The sequence below is a fragment of the Leuresthes tenuis genome, unplaced genomic scaffold, assembly GCF_036924035.1.
Source record: "Leuresthes tenuis unplaced genomic scaffold, fLeuTen1.0.hap1 SCAF_4, whole genome shotgun sequence".
Lineage (NCBI taxonomy): Eukaryota > Metazoa > Chordata > Actinopteri > Atheriniformes > Atherinopsidae > Leuresthes > Leuresthes tenuis.
The window spans coordinates 13,163,006-13,179,830 of NW_027325358.1; the positions used below are offsets into that span (position 1 = coordinate 13,163,006).

The 16,825-nt window shown below is 38.9% G+C and overlaps 1 protein-coding gene across 2 annotated transcripts in view; it reads left to right on the top strand.

Moving 5' to 3' along the window:
• mgat3b (beta-1,4-mannosyl-glycoprotein 4-beta-N-acetylglucosaminyltransferase b) overlaps positions 1-13,926 on the top strand; it is a 53,197-nt gene extending 39,271 nt beyond the window's left edge. For both annotated transcript variants that reach the window (XM_072384645.1, XM_072384646.1), the window contains 2 exons: positions 2,942-3,224; positions 3,389-13,926. In XM_072384645.1, the coding sequence (XP_072240746.1) occupies positions 2,942-3,224; positions 3,389-3,886 (781 nt within the window). In that variant the 3' untranslated portion in view covers positions 3,887-13,926. The remainder of the gene's footprint in view (positions 1-2,941; positions 3,225-3,388) is intronic.
• The last annotated feature ends 2,899 nt before the right edge of the window (positions 13,927-16,825 follow it).

Below are 16,825 nucleotides of genomic sequence, written 5' to 3' on the forward strand. Positions count from 1 at the left end.
TTATTTTAATGCTTTTTTTTTCATGTCTTAGGTGAAGATGCATGTACATGTGTGAAGATGTTAAATCTTCTTCTGAGTGGTTCTGTGGCCACTAGCTGATTCTTTTTGTGTGACAGTATTGTATCGTTAAAAGGAATACACACTCAGCAAAGTTTAAGCTGGATTAAACACAGCATGGTAGGAAATGTAGCGCAGTGCTGTTAAGCAAGGAGTATAATCATATGAAAATAAGTTCATGCTGTGTCATCATCTGAATAATGAATGAAATAATCTGGGGATGTATGTGTGTGTGTGTCCTTTATTTTTCCTGTCTGGTTCAGACATTGCTGTTATCTTGCTTGAATGAGTGGTAGTGTTAGCGTTACCTCATAATGACTTTAGCACTTCAGAAACCATAGTTTATAGATTAAACTTATGAGAGCAAATATAAAGTAAGCTAAGGCTGACTACAACAAGGTTCCAGACTATTGACAGGATTTGACCACTGAGCATAACATTGTCTGTAGCTTTGCTGATATTTAAATGCCTTTGATTGTAGGTGATGCATTGTGACATAGTAAAAGAGTTCAACTATTTCATTTAAAAGATATTGTAAACCTATCAATCTTCTAAAACTTTGGTTTCCAGAAAGACTTGACAGAATTGCTACTTTCGACTAAAACCTTTTCTCAATCTCTGAAAAAGCTACAGTAAAATAAATAAGAAATAAAAACCTTCTGAGAAGATGAAAGGGACTTACTGCCTTTTCGTTTTATAAGAAAAGATAAATGAATGAATAAATAAATTGTTATTTGCATCCCTTGATGCACACGTAGCATCAACCTCAAAAGGTAAAACACATTCAAACATTGCTCCAGATCTGAAATTGGCACACGTGTTGCAACCAGTTAAATTCTTTGTCTTTGTGTACAGCCACCCTTCACACTTCTTGGGAATCAGTGTGCTGCATAACAAGTACAGTAATATTCCTTTGGCAACAACAGCTTGAGAGCAATCCTACGGCAGATGATGACGATCAACGAGACTGACTCTGCGTGCAGCTTTGAAAGAGATTTATGTGTTCAGTCATAGGATGTGACACAGCATGAAAGCAGCAATATTCAGTGAACTTGTTTCCTTTTCTATGCACATCAATAGGTTAATTGAGTCATTTCTGTTAGCTTGGTGTATGAAGAGTCGCATGTCAATCCAGTCTCTTTCTGACTCTTTCTCTGTTCTATATCCCTTCTACAATTTAATGTTTATCTTTTTCAAACTATGCTGTTTGTGTATTCTTTCAAGTGTTCCTGGTAGCATTGGTTTTAATTCTATCAGAGTTGGCAGTTTTAATTAAGGGTACAAAGGTACTTTTTTGAGTTTTACTGCAATTGAAGACCATAATGATGTCTTCCACACCAGAGAGCAATGTATTAATTCCCTTACGGGAATTTTTTATTTTTTTATTTCTTTATTTCTGTGCTTGCAAGCATATATTTAGGTGTGTGAAGTCACTACTAACTCAAAAATACAACTCTTGCATTTTTTTGAGGCCCCCTATATCTGAAAACGGTATTTTCACTGAGCCGTCAAGATTTGAAGGGTAAATTTACATCCCATTACAAAGTTATCCAGCCTCCTTTCTCATTATCTCTGCCCAGCATCAACTTTATATGATGCTGCATTCACCCTACCTCGGAAGTGGGAAGTTAAAACTGTTCTGCACAGCATTTTGCTTTGACATTATCATCAAATGTCATCAGTAGTTACATAGTTCAGTTAACTGAAGAACTGAATATACTAATAATGCTATACCAGTACAGTACTTTAAGTTTTTTAACTAGACAAAGAAATTTTACTTCTAATTTATGTTCTTATTTTGATCTAATATGTAATTTGTCATTGGATGCACCATCAGTGCATTGCCTGCCTGCCAGAAAAAACAAACAATGGTGACATGTAGCCAAAAACAACAGGAGAAAGGAGCAATAATGAAGTCCAGAATTCATGGAACTGATACCTTACGGAGGCATTTCAACATGAGTTCTAAGTGGTGTTATTATTCAGCCGACAGCCATTCTGCAGTGTGTCTCTTTAATGACTTGGGCTCGTTAGATAAATTACTTTCGATGAAACTATTTCTAAAAAAGAGACCTTTGGCCTACCAGCTGTCCATTGTCAAACCGTAGATAAGGTCAGTTATGTATTTTTATCAGTTTCATGAACACTCTTAGCTCTCAGGCTATTTACGTTATACTTTCTCATACCTTGATAAATATATTCAAGGGTTATTGAGTGCTACAGATCGTAAAAGAGGCAGACCCTGCAATAGTGAGAGGCAGAGTGGAGTCACAAGGGTCACTCCATGACCAAAAATCACCCATTTGAATAGAGATGTAAGTACTTGGATGTAAAAGGAGCTTCTGTAGTTTCTCTGTGTTATTTTGACCTCAGCATGTCACGGACATTTCATTTAAACCTCAGTAAATTGCATTCACTTGTGAAAAATAGGGTATGATATTTCCAGATTATAAGATTCTGAGGATTTGATTATGGCCTTGTTGTAGTCACTAAATGTAAGCCATGTGCAGAGGAAGATGGTCATCACAAATGTGGATTGTGTCAACGACAAAAAAAAAAGAAAAAAATGGAAGGGAAAGGGAAAACATTGCTCCATAATGTAACTAGTTGGAAAAAACTAGTACAGGTAACAGTATACTCTGCATTACTAAGGAAGTACAATTTTACCTTAACAAATTTTCTTTTAGATAAAATAAACAGGTGGTTGAGTTTTAAAACACGAATATAGTCAAACAGCTTATGTAATGTCTCTGTGATTGTGAACAAGAATTTAAAGAATTTAAACCGATTGCTTCTTGGCACTGTAGGGAAAATACCCAAATGTCACAGCACTTGAAAGTGTGAGCTGCACTCTGATGTTTTCTCATATTTGTAATCTACCCAGTTTTCTGCGACTCCTCCTTAATGGTACGTATGACTACATACGTCACAAGATCCTATACGTATTCCTTGACCACTTCCCAGAGGGTGGTCGGCAGGATGGCTGGATCGCAGATGACTATTTGCGTACCTTCCTGACACACAACGGCATGTCCAGGGTGTTGGGTGCAAGGACAGACGATGTCTTCGTCATTAACGATGCAGATGAAATCCCAGCACACGAGGGCCTCCTTTTCCTCAAGCTGTTCGATGGTTGGACAGAACCTTTTGCCATCCACATGCGCAAGGTATCAGCAGAGTTGTGCGCTATGCATGAAAACTATTTGTTCTGTTTAAACAGCCTTCTTTTCTCTTTGTTAGCCTGTTAAATAAAGACAATAACATATGCAATATAATAACAATATGTCAAATTGTTACCAACCCTTTTTTATTATTTTTTCTCTCTGTCCAGTCATTGTACGGATTTTTCTGGAAGCAGTTTGGATCTCTAGAGGTGGTTTCAGGCTGCACACTAGGAATGCTCCATGACGTCTATGACGGCGATGGCATCAAACTGCGCCGTCGCGAATATTACACCTTGCCTGGTTTTCGCAAGTACGAGAATGACACTGGCCACATTCTGGTGCAGTGGTCAGTGGGAAGCCCCTTTCACTTTGCTGGGTGGCACTGTTCCTGGTGCTTCACACCCGAGGGGATCTACTTTAAGCTGGTGTCAGCACAAAATGGAGACTTCCCTCGGTGGGGTGACTATGAGGACAAGCGTGACCTCAACTACATTCGCGAACTGATCCGGACAGGGGGCTGGTTTGATGGCTCCCTGCAGGAATATCCACCTGCGGACCCCAAAGAGCATATGTACGCTCCCAAGTACATGCTGGAGCACTATGACAGGTACAGCTACCTCCTGGAGAACCCTTACAATAAAGTGTCCAGACTGAGCGAGGGCTAGTTGATCAGCTGGAGTGAAAGATGTGAAATAAGTAGTGTGGCCCCAGTGAGGCCTCGGCACTGAGCTTTGCTGATGAAATGGTACAGATGAACATCTCTCATTGGAGCTATGTGTATTTCCACCAGGCAACACTGTTGTTGCAGGGATTTTAAATCTCTTTTGGGCTAAAACAAAAAAAAAAAGGGAACACTGAATCACATTGTCATGCATTTACAGAGAGCATTGAAAGGATGCAACCACTGGATGAACAAAAGCATAGATTTCCCCATTCCTCCCTTCTTTTTAGGGAGAGGCAAAGCTATATCTCTTGTGGTCATCTTGGCCATTTCCTTGCTTCCTTCACCTTCCACACCTGTTCTCTGAAGGAAAGGGGCAGCTTCAAAGAAAAGCCAGGGATATTTTGCAGGTGTGTTAAACTTGTGGAGAAGTACAAACTCTGAAGTGAAGGACTGTTTTTTTTTTTGTTTGTTTCTGTCTGCGTTTACTGAAGTTTACAGACCAGCTGATGTTCCTGCTTCTCTCACCACCTTCAAATGTCTTCCTGTCATTACTGGTGCCCTCACTCCAAAATGTGACTCATGTTCGCATTTCACTAGCCTCTTGAAACCCTGCCATGTTAGAGGAATGACTTGGTGGGGAGATTTCTGATCATGCATAGACTTACATTCATCTACATGCACCTTAATTTTGTCTGTGTCTGTAAATTGTGTGCGAAGTTTGCTTTTGGGTTTACGACGGCCAACAAAATCAATGAGAGGAAACGGTAGGTAAGAAAGAAATATTACCAGGGGAGGAGACTATTAAAAAGATAAAACAGCGTGACTGTGTATGGATGTGTTTCCCCAGAGCTGACAGACAGATCTGAATAAATCATGCCCCAGTCCGTTATCGTTTGTCCGATCAGAGAACAATCGAGGCAAGATCCCCGCTCAGTTTTTGTCTCTGTCTGTCTTTGTTTCCTTGGAAACTAGCATATGTGAAAAAGGAGACAGGATCACTGTTGTTAAGATGAGTGGGTGGGTTCACATCAGTGAAGTAGCTGCAGTGTTCAGACGAGGTCAGCCCTGAACAAGTCCCTTCGGTTGAATATTCAGCTTCATACTCGGCCCCCACTTGTAGAAGAAGTAGTCTGACTATGACTCCTCCACTGCACCTATTTTCTTTCTCCTCTTGTTTCTCTGTTTTGCATTGTTACACCCTATTTTATTTTTCATTTTCTCTTCATTAACTAAAGATATTTTTCACTCTTCAGTTCACTTATTTTTCTGCCCCGTGTTAAATAAGCTGACATCAGACATTCATCCTTCAATTGCCCTCTTTTTCCTTCATTTATGCGGATTCTCATTCTATTTTCAGTATGTATCTATTTGATATTAATCCTCACAAGAATGTACCATTTCAGTTATAGGGATCACTTATTTTCTCTCTGCCTCATTTCCCTCTCTCCATCTCAAGAGGACAGGGTGGCCGTTACCATAGTGATGCCCTGAGATCACTAACAGATAACCATTTAGGCTTGAGTACTCATTCCCTTTGTCCCCCTGTCTCCAAACAGCTGTCTCCATGGCTGGGGGCTCAAATTGTTTTGTAGAAGTTGGTGATGGTGTGGATAATTTGGCGTACCTTTGTCTGGGTGTGTTTGAGTTAGCGGGGCCAGGGTTCTGTTCTGATAAAGAGCAGGGAAGTCATGACAGCAATGTTTACAATACAACAGAGCAGTAGGAAAAGTTAGGCAAGGAATAGATAAGCACATATAGATTGACTGTATCCACCACCCGCTTCTTCAAATCCTGTCAGAGTCTCACAGTTTGACTTAAGATGTAAAGGTTTGATGGTGTAGTTTGATTTAATTTAGAAACTACACACCAGGAAATATTGTTTCAGTACAGAATGCTTCAAAAGCCCCTTTTCTTTTCAGCCACTTGTTTCAAGTGTGCTTGAGTCAGGTGTTGAGCCCTCAACCTTTTTACTTCACTGTCAGTGTTGTCATCTGCAACCCCAAAATGTTTGACTAAATCCTCGCATTGGCCATGGTTGATAAGCGGTATTTGCAAATCTTCTGACCAGCCTCTGTCCCTCAGTCTAACACCTTACTGGCTCTTCAAGGCTATAAATCATGCTGGGAAAATGAGATAAGCCAGCAGGGAACTTGACAGTTGTTTCGAGTCAGTGCTGCTGGCTCGATTATAGTGTGGTCTGCAGCAGCAGCTGTTAGGGGTTTGGCGTTGGTGTCAAGAGCCAAAGTACTGTCTAAATCTAGAGGGACTGCAGAGAAATTAGCTCTAAATAGGATTTTAAGTGAGACAAACCGAAACAGAAGAGTCCACAATGTTGGAATGCTTTTTGTTTCTAAATTAGATTTCTTGTCTTTTGAAAGGGTAATGATATATCATGATTGATTTGAATTTTAAAGAGAGAAAGGCAGTTTGGTGCTTGTTGAATCTTCCAGATGGAAGAAAATGCAGATGGTAAATCATTAACTAAGACAGTGGTTCTTTATCTATCTGCTCTACTGTTTTAAGGATTTTATGGAAACTATCCAAGACTTTTTTGGGATATTCTAGCAAAAAACATATATTCTAATTTCAGTTATAAACATGGAGCAGACCAACCTGTTCTTTGTGATTTTCACAAAACAAATATAAAACATCCCTCAGACTTTGTGGTCTCAAACCGATGCAGACCCATTCAATCCGTATTGCTGATGAAAAACTATTCCAACCCCACGTCTACATCCTGCTATTTGCAAAGAGGAGAAAAAAAGCTTTTGTTTTAGTTAGACGCCATCTCAGAAATGCAACCACAAGCGTGTCCCATCAACGACTGGGACGGGTATTTGTGTTCAAGCCCTGCCAAGAGGCATTTAACTCAAGTAAACTCCCCACTTTTAGCCTCCTGTAATCAGGCAGCACATCTGGTGAACAGCACGCATGTTTTCATATCTACATGTATTTGTGTGTCTATGTGCTCATGTTCAATAGGCTAGGTGACTTGGGCCAAAAAAGGGTGTCGCTGAAACATAAGCCAGGCTTACTTCACTTTGCCTGTTGCCCCTTATCACTATGGCAACAATCCCCTTCATGAGTTCCTTAGATCCCTAACAGCCAGAGGCCATCCACCAAAACTGCAGACCAGTAGTATAAGAGGGGAAGAAGTGCAGAAGGCAAACAATCGCAGAGCACTTTCCTACTTAAGAACTTTCCACTTACAGAACTTAACGAAAGAAAAGAAAAAAAAAAGGCAAAATATTTCTAAGCTCCATCATTAGTTGCTCACAATCAAACATAAAATCAGTTAAGTAAAAAGCAGGGGCAAGCTAGAAGTTAAATGTGGATAAAACCTTTTATCCATCTGTCAAATACAGGCAGAGTTGTGTAACTGTCACTGATTATTTATAGAGACTTTACATCTTTTATTTATCTAAAACTTGGCTCCCACTCTGTTTCTTCCAGTGTCATGTTCACCTTTGGAACATCCATCCCCCCATGTCAGCACCATATTACCACAGAGTGAGCATTCACTTGTGTCATGGCAGATTTTAAACAAATGCACCCTTTGTGCTAGGCTGTAAACACTACAGAAGCCATTTTCACTGGCTGGGCGTAAAAAAAGAGTTCAGAGAAACATTGTTTAAAATGGTGAGCACTAAGTAAGAAACCTTTTCACTAGTTATGGAGGATTTATAAGGATTCATTGTATCTACGCTGATGCTGCGTAGTAATTTGGAGGTAACTCCACAACTCATGTCCTTTAATCATACCACAAGAAGTCAGCATACAACTATGATTATTAACACTATGCAAGGGGATAAGAAAGCTAAGACAGAAGACAAAGAAAAACTCAAGATGCATCAGATACCTGTAAAAAAAAAAAAAAAAAAAAGGAGCTTTTTAAAGGTTGGACTGTTGATACCCTCATTTAAATCTAACCAAATATAGATTGGAATAAATTTTTTGAAGCAAAAAACTATATTCAAACACTGTTTTAATGTATTGTTATTCTATGTTGTGTGAAGGTTTGCAATAGTAGAGACTGTAGCCAGAGCTGTAAAATGATCAAACTTAAGTGCATTTAGGTCAGTCTGTTAGGTTGCAGTCTAGAGACTCATCAGAGCAAGACTATATAGATTGTTTTTTTACACTCCATGAAATCATTGCAACCCCTGTGGGGCCCTGATAAAGTAGCCGAGGCAAGTTAGTGTTCCCCCAATGTTTATTTTACTACTACTACAGCCTTGCTTTGAAGATCCAGGAAAGGAAAGCGCTGCTGGCTATAACCATGGCATAGTTTAGTCATGAAGATTTCCTGTCACATTCAACATCTGTCTGAAACATTTTACCAAAGACTCAGGCTTTGACTTTAAATCTTATCAGGTTTGTGGTGTGGTCTGCCAAAAGGTATTCTGTGGTAAACATAGCCGCTTGCTTCTGTTGATTGGAACAGGGACAATAAATTGGGTGCAAAATGTGCAACTGTAAGTGAAATGGAGAGATCCTGCTACAGACAGGTTTGGAGTTGGGTTGCTAGGAAACAGCTCTGAACGGGCTTTATATGCTTGTAGTTATTGATATTACCAACAGGAAAAAACAACGTGGAAGGGGTTAAATTTTGGAGTGGTCTAAATTTAGAATCTAAGCGCTATCAGTGGTGCTTTACCTTCTGCATGCACGCTGTTAGCTATACAGCACTTAACTGCGTCAGGTCACCATGATCATTTAATTAATTCTTGGATATCAGACAGTTCCACTCTTCTGTTTAACACAACATAATGTTTTCTTTGGCAAAAGTATGAATATATTAAATAATTCAGATTTTCTAAGTTTTTTTTTTTACATGATTTGAATGCCTTAATATACAAATGATTACGTCTATACAACTTAGCCAAAATCTGAGTAGAAAGTCATTTGAAACCCCGGATTATTGGCAAAACCCTAGTTTAAGAACATGAACACATGTTTGTAACTTTCAGCTGGTTTAGTGTTTCCTCTACACATGACCTACAGGGCATTGTTGCTCAAAGACTGGCTGCCTGGCTGCCTGTCTGCAGGGCTTACGTGCCTTCACGGCTGTCGACCCCTGCCAGCATTGTGGCTTCCACCAATTGATCTTTTCCAAGAAACACTGGCAGCTAGCAGGCCGGAAATCAAAGGGAGGAGAGTGTGGGGGTTCAGTGAAAACGGGGTCCATTCTACTGGAGTCTCATTTTGTTTCAGACATTTTTCAAGTTCTCTATGAATGGCTATTGCGTGGTTTTGGTAAGTGCAGAGGCGACTGTGAAGAGCATCTTGTCAAAACAAGGTCTGCATTTTTTTTTTTTTTTGCACCTTAAATCAAATCAGAATATTAAGTTCTTGAGAAAGTATTTTGAAAATGGGACCAGCACAGGCCTCCAATCAGACTGTCATGTGGGCTGTAAACATGTTATTATTCACTTTGTGAAAGTAGACACATTCGGCAAAGAGAGCGTTCGCATTTACTCTGACAGTTTGCATTGATGTGTTAACGCTGATTGGAAAGTACTCAGTCTTAACTCACAAACGCTGCATCCAAACAAAGTCATGTCTCTAACCTAATTTTATGTGCTTAGCTACTCCTACAGGCTTTAATTTGGTCTCATTACACCAATTTCTACTATATAAGACTAGGATTAAAATGTAAGTAGGCTATATTCACTAAAGAAAAAAGGCCCTGATACTACAGTATCTCAATGAGGTCGTATCTGTGTGTTTGTGGTGTCCATCGCTTTGCCACCACTCTGATATAGGATTGGTTGTGAACAATGCTTACATTTATTACATGTTATTATTATTTAAGTATTTAAAGATTATACCAATTATATCTGGTGTAATCTAACTCTAACTTGGAAATACACTATTAAGGAAATAGTCCTTGTGATAATTTGTTTGGCTTCTGCTCGTTTATCCGAACTAACCATAACACTTTTTTGAAGATGTTTAGATGAGGTGACATTTCATTTACTTCTGTTTGCAAGATGGGAATTCCTCAAAACCAGACTAATGAAACCAAAACTGTGTAGTTAGACATAGTGCATAGGTAATAAGGAAAAGAATAAGGATAATAAGGGCTTTCACATCCAAATGAAACCTTTGCTCGGTTTACGGTTGTCTTATTGATAAAATAGACTGCTGTCATGTTCTGTTCAGAAAACTGGGCCATCTGGTATAATAGGTTTATAAGAAGTAATTAGCTGTACCATACCATAAAAAGCAATACCCCACCTCATTAAATCATTAGCTCAAGCAGCTATTGTGAGATAGATATAAATAGTTTTATCTTGATTTCAAAATTCCATCTCTGTAAACATGTCAGGTTTTAGCATATGAATGTTTCATGAATTAGCAGAAGTGTGTTTGCATGAGTGTATGTGTTTGCTAGTGATAACACTTCTAAATGTGTTCCAGGACAGATTGTTGGCTTTGGGGATAAGTATTAAACCAAACCGGTCCAAGAGTCCATATGTTGTGACACGACAGATCAGAAAGATGAAAGTCAGAGTTGCACATCAGAAACAGATGGACGCAGTGACACATACATTACGTGCCTGAAAAGGTGGGCAAACAGACCGGCCGACACATGGCTGTAGATCAGATGCCATCAGAAACTGGAGGAGAGAGATGCGTGTGTGCGTGTGACTGATTACTGCTATTCATGACTAAATGTGCAACACCATTTTTGCTTTGGCCCAACTTGCCAATTAGCATATTTCAATCCTTATCGAGGCCATAAATAAGAAGAAAAACAGGAGAAGAACTCAAATTCTCCCTGGTCTTCAGGTGAACCAGGTCGATTTGGTGAGCAAGTTTCACCTTTTAATCGTGGAAAGGTTTGGTCTGTTTTGCTTGTTTGGATTTTGGCCACTTGGCCAAAGAATTGGCAGATGTAGGCACACTCTGGCTGCCTACGGGCTGTTTGTGATGACCTGAATTTGGGTGAGATGAAGACCTGATTCAGTTTCAGCACCCAAACTTTGATTGATGCTCTTCAGCTGATTCTGGGACATCATTCATGCCACATTTGAGCTAGGTTATTTCTACAGGCCTGCTTTATTTAGGCCATTTTAAGGACAATGTTTTGGCTGTGAGGGCTCGTGGGACAGAACCAAAAAACTCCTCATTCATGGCCAGAAGCCTACTGAAAACAATGTGGATTATTTCAGATCACTGCCTTCTAATTAGATTTATAGCAGCAAATTAATACCCACAGACCAAGTTGTAATGTTAAAGGATCCAAATAATCATGTATGCATAGTTTTATTTCTTTTTATGTGGTTGGCATGTGATCTACTTTGTAACCTGAGCCATCCTGCAAATCTCAGAAACTCACTGTTCCTGTTGCAGTCTGACCTTAATTGAGACAGAGGCAGTGAAACAGAGGATGGTGGGGTTAGAAGAAGGGCAAATGAAAGGGGGAGAAGAGTATGGGGGAAAGTATGAGTGTGAGTCCCTTGAGGGGTTTGAATTCCCTGCAATCAGAAACAGAAGCGGAGCTGGAAAGAGGGAAAGAATGTTCCTTACAATCATAGACTTTCCATATTTGCTGTCTCTACCCTTTTTTTTTTTTTTTGGTTTGCACTTGTTTCATTTTTGTGAAGTGTTTTGGTTCCTTGATTTTAATGTCTCTTTAAGGCAATGAGTGACTATGCGTGTATGTTTGTGTGTGTGTGAATGAATGTTTAAGTTCATAAGCACTGTCACGGCCTACTGCTAGAGTAGACTTCTACTCCACCTCAGAGATCTTTTACGTAGACACAGGTATCTTTTATCTAGATTCAGTTCTAGACACATGCTAAAAAAGATGCACACACACAGTAGGGTCTCTGTTTTACTCTATGGTCCGACTGTGGCCACATCTTCTGCTTTTCCAACAGCCAGACTACTGTAGGCACTCTGTTTGTGCCCTCGCTGTTATGTGATCGCTATGAAGGCTTGCCATTGTGCGACTACAAAACATTTTTGTCACTGCTCAGTTTCAGTCTGGCACACAGCAACATGGTGCCAGTTTGATGCTTTTTTTGTCTGTTCTGCTCTCCCTCCAAATAGACAAAAAACGAACTACAAAAAAATCTGATACGGAAAAAGCTTTTTTTAGTTGCATGCTGAAAAACAGTACTTCTGCCTGCAAAACTTTGAATTGCACCTTATTGAAGGAATGTGGTTTTGTTTGGATTTTTGTGCATACATAAACATAAACATATATATATATATCTATATATATATATATGGGGGGTGTATACTGTTTGATTATTTCTAATTTTGATAAATGATGTAACTGTTAGCTCGTCAAGCAATGTATGTATCTTAAACAGGGTCATGATTTTTTTATTTCTATTGTTTTTTTTTTAATAGTCATTGATGCCAGATTTTATTACAACCGATTCAGTCTCTGGGGTTTTGATGTGACACAACCTCACAAAGCAGCATCAGAAATACTCTGCAGTCCAGTTTACAACAGGCTTCCAAAACTGGAATGATACTGGTTTCAACCCAGTAAGACTTGATGTGCCTGTCAGGCGTTAATGGGTTATAAGAGTTAATATGTACAAACTAAAATCAAATATTACTTGATTATTTGATTAAACAAATGTTAAGGCTTTGTAGATGGTATATTCAAGAAGTTTGATGACAAAAAAGCTAAATTGTCAAAACAACCAAAACGTGTGTCTGCCCAGATATATCAGAAGCAGAAGCAAGTTTTCCTGCCAACTGAAAATTTCTGTAACAGCGAATAAAATGTGACTCTCTGACTAATTGCTGCTGCTTAGTGAAGCATTGTTTGCATCATCTCCAACACACACTGGCCCCTTCTCACGGTGACCACTAGGAGGCGCTTTGCATGCCCCCCTCTTATACCAGACAAGCATTTCCTCTGCCTTTCGTCCATCTTTGTCCTTGAAAAATGAACAAATGACACTGACAGAAAACACACGCGCACATAAACAATACAGCCTTGGCAGATGACTGGCGCTCGGCACGGTGCTGCCACCCGGTCTCATGTCCTCCGGGCAGAGTGTTGTCTGCAGCCAATTAACCAACAGGGCTGCTTGCCAGGTCTAATCCCTTCCACCCTCCCACTGGTTTGCCAGAATTAGCCCTCTGCTCCTTACACAGACTTTGTTGTGCTGAAATGACAAAAATAAGTAAATACGGCTTAAAATGTAAGAAAGTTGGGTGTGTTCTTATTAAAAATGCTGGTGAAATTGAAGGAGTCGCAGCACATTGTCTTTCTTTTTCTCTTTTCTTTCTTTATAACCTAAATGAGAGCAGATTACTCCCCTGCCTGAGTAAATTTATGCTGCTTTAATGGAAAACTGGTTGAAGCTGATGCTCCTTCACATGAATTTGAAACATTTTTCCAAAAAAGAAAATCAAGAAATGGACTTTCCTTTCTGTCCGCACATTGTGCTGATGTACAATAACTTTGCTCTGTCCCCATGCACTGATGATGATTGTTGATAGTTGCATAGGTTTTTTTTTATTTTTATTTTTAATAAAATTGTTATTCTGTCATTTAGTTGCTTTTACATGGTTGCTGTTTCTGTTTTATGGTTGATGGGTCACTATTGGAAAGTATGTGTTTGTGTGAAATAGAGTGTGCATGAACTGTTCTTTACAGTATGTATGTGTGAGTTAAGAGAAAGATATTGCTCTGAATTGTTTCGCTCCCTATTACACATCAGCCCTTCGCCTGAGTTTGTCATTGTGCCAGTGTGTTCAGGTGTTCCCTTGCCTCCATGACTACTCATCCAAATAAAAGGAAAGGAATGAGAGATGAAGAGGAGGCACAGGACCTTTACCCTCAAGGGGAAAAAAAACACAAATGAGACACAATACTTTTGAAAACAAAAGGATATTTTTCTCCTCTGTGGGGTCACAAAGAAGAGTGTACATTTCTAAGTTAATTGAAACTAATGAATGAAAAACTCATTTGTTCTCAATATGAATGGCTGTATGTTAACCATGAACAAAAAGTAACAAGTTCTATGACATAGACATATAATAAATTAATTTAAAAAATGCGAATACTGTCGTGTTTGTTTTGTGACTTTGAGGCATCTGGCGAAGTGAGGAAGCGTGTGTGTAGATGCTCTGCTCAGGTTCTAGATTTCGGTGACTTGCGTCATCCATCAGTCATCTCACTAGAGGGCAGCACTGTAATACACATCATTGCATCTCATTAGGACGCATCAAAGTTAATTTTAGCTTGACTTTAATTTGGTTGCAAACCCATAATGGTCAAAACTGCTGACTGAAAGAAATATTTTATTCAACTAATTGATGTACATTAATGTATTACGAAAAAATTTAAAACATTTTTGCTGTCATTACTCATAGTGCTGATTGATTTTAAATTAATTGTGTTATATATTTCAGTAGCTCCAGTTAAATTAGGAGCCCCGAGACACAATTTCTCATCATGACAGGATTAAAATATTTGGCTTAAAAATATTAACTGGCCTGTTTTGATCCTTTTGCCATCCTTAATGTTTTGTGCTCTCCCATGTTGGAACACGCTTAACTAACCTCCAGTATGATACAGTTACTGTAAGACAATATTATTGTCAAACTTTATTTAGGGATCTGCAGTATTTATGCAGTTACCTTTTTATGTTGGTGTAACATCAGATATATATGGTGCCAAACCACAATATGTCTGTTAAAGATGAAGCAACAGTTAGGAAACACAAAGCCCGACTGGCTGATGTGATAAAAGGAAAAAAAAAGATGTGGTTTTACCAGATATTTAGGAAAATACTCATTTCACTGTTAGCCGTGCTCTTAGTCCACCAGAGACTCATCTTCAGGAAAACTATAGTATCTTTTTGTTCAAACAATAAAATGGTACATTTCTAACCTGCCTTAAATCTTGAAGTAATACCTGAGTTTGTTGATATGAGCATGAAGCAAAAGTATAAAATGGAAAGAAGTGGAAAGAAAATCTGTCCTCTCTTTGGTGTCATCTGAGGCCACGACACCACAATGACACATCCATCTGCAAGGAGGGAGCCACTTTGTGTTAGAACATCCAGTTAACGGTTAAGTTTGGGTGCCAGATCAGCCACAGTGGACTAGGGTGTAACAACTCCCTGCCCAGCCACACACTCCAAGGAATGTACTGCCGCTGTTTTTCTCGGTCTGAAGTAGAGACAATGAACTTTAAATATCTGAGGACACTCTCACACAAAGTTACTGCCAACATCTGGATGCACAGAGCAGACATAAAATATACACAGATGCAGGCAGGCTGCATGGAAATACATACTGCATTTCTGAATCTTAGTGCTGCATGGTAATCATAAAAGCCCAACAATGGCCATGGCAGAAAAACAGGTTGGATTTTAGTTCAGCTAAGAGGGACGAACCACCGGCTGCCCAACAACCCCAAAGCAGAATATTTTCATTGAAAAATCACAGAAAATTTGTAAACGTTCCCATATAAAGCTGGAAGAATGACTGTTTCTATGTTACGGAAGGGTCAAGTGACTGCAATGTGAAACCACTGACAGAATACCTCCAGAGAAAAGCAACCTTTTCCACAGTTCTTGGCCCTCCAAAGCATTTAATCTTTTGGCTTAATATCTTGTGTCATTGGAGTTTAACTGAAACTATACTGAATTTACCTAAATTGAGTAGAGCTTTATTAGTTCCATTGGTGAATTGATCTGTTGTATTGTAAAGAAATAAAAAACAATTATGAGGCACTTCATAAGGAGTCCCCTGTACTGGCACACAGTCTCAGTGTAAAATGTTATTTTGGTGAAAAGGAATGACCTTTTAAACCGGAAGTACTGAATCTTTCACTTTTTTTGCCTACCCATCAGCTGTTTCATCATTGTTTCTCTATCACATATTACTTTTAGCATTTAGTAACCCTCCTTACTGAGTAAACAGCAACTGATGTCAGCCTATATGCACACAGACGAAGGTGGGAGACATCCTTATCAGACCAAAATGAATATTTATCATGCAGGATTCAGCTGGGCAGCCTGCTGAGACTTGGCATTCCCTTCAGGGAAATAGCTTTGATTTCTGACAGTCAAAATTCAGAGACATTTTCAGAATACAAGCAGGGCTGTATTTACCTATCTACACCTGCACTTTCTGCTTCTTCCTACACTGGATTGTGAAGCTTTTAACCTTTGAGTTTCATAATCTTCATTTTGAATTAACATTCCGACAACTATGCATTACCGTCTACTTGTCCTACTTTGTCTTTATTCATCATTATACATTACATTTGCAATATTTCATGCTATAATAACTCACATTCCAGTCAGCATTATTAACTGTGGTTCATCTCAACCAAATTCGTAACCTTTTTTTTTCTAATTGATTATGACCTATGCCAATATCTCAGCAGCTAATGACCACTTAGTTAAAACGATGTTTTCTTAAATTACAGTAACCGAACAATGTACATGGAACAAAAACAGATAATTAAATGTACTGCTGTGCAAAATCTAATTTTGAGGCAGGAAAAAAAATAACCTCAACAGAAAACGATTTCCCCGCAGGGAAGATGAGGGGCTGTTTAGTGGATCAGAGCAGAACAGCTTGTACCATTACCATTACATTGTACGTTGTGAATGTGTGTTGCTCTTCTAACAGCACAATAGCTGACAGGACATTATGATTTCCAGCGGCAGATTTTCCATTATTGAGCTCTGTATTCATTGCAGCCAGCATTATGGAAATGATGGTCATAGTATTTAAATAAAGAGGGAAACAAACCATTTGCAGAGTTCCTGCACTTATGTTGCATTTCATACTAAAAAGTTCATAATGAGTGTTTGTTTTTTCCTTCATAAATAATAAATAAGGCAAGATATGGTCCAAATTTGTTTTCCCCTTTAAGCCTATCCACCTTTTACCTTTAAATAGGGACATGTATGCACAACCAACAAAAGGAAAAGCACTAATA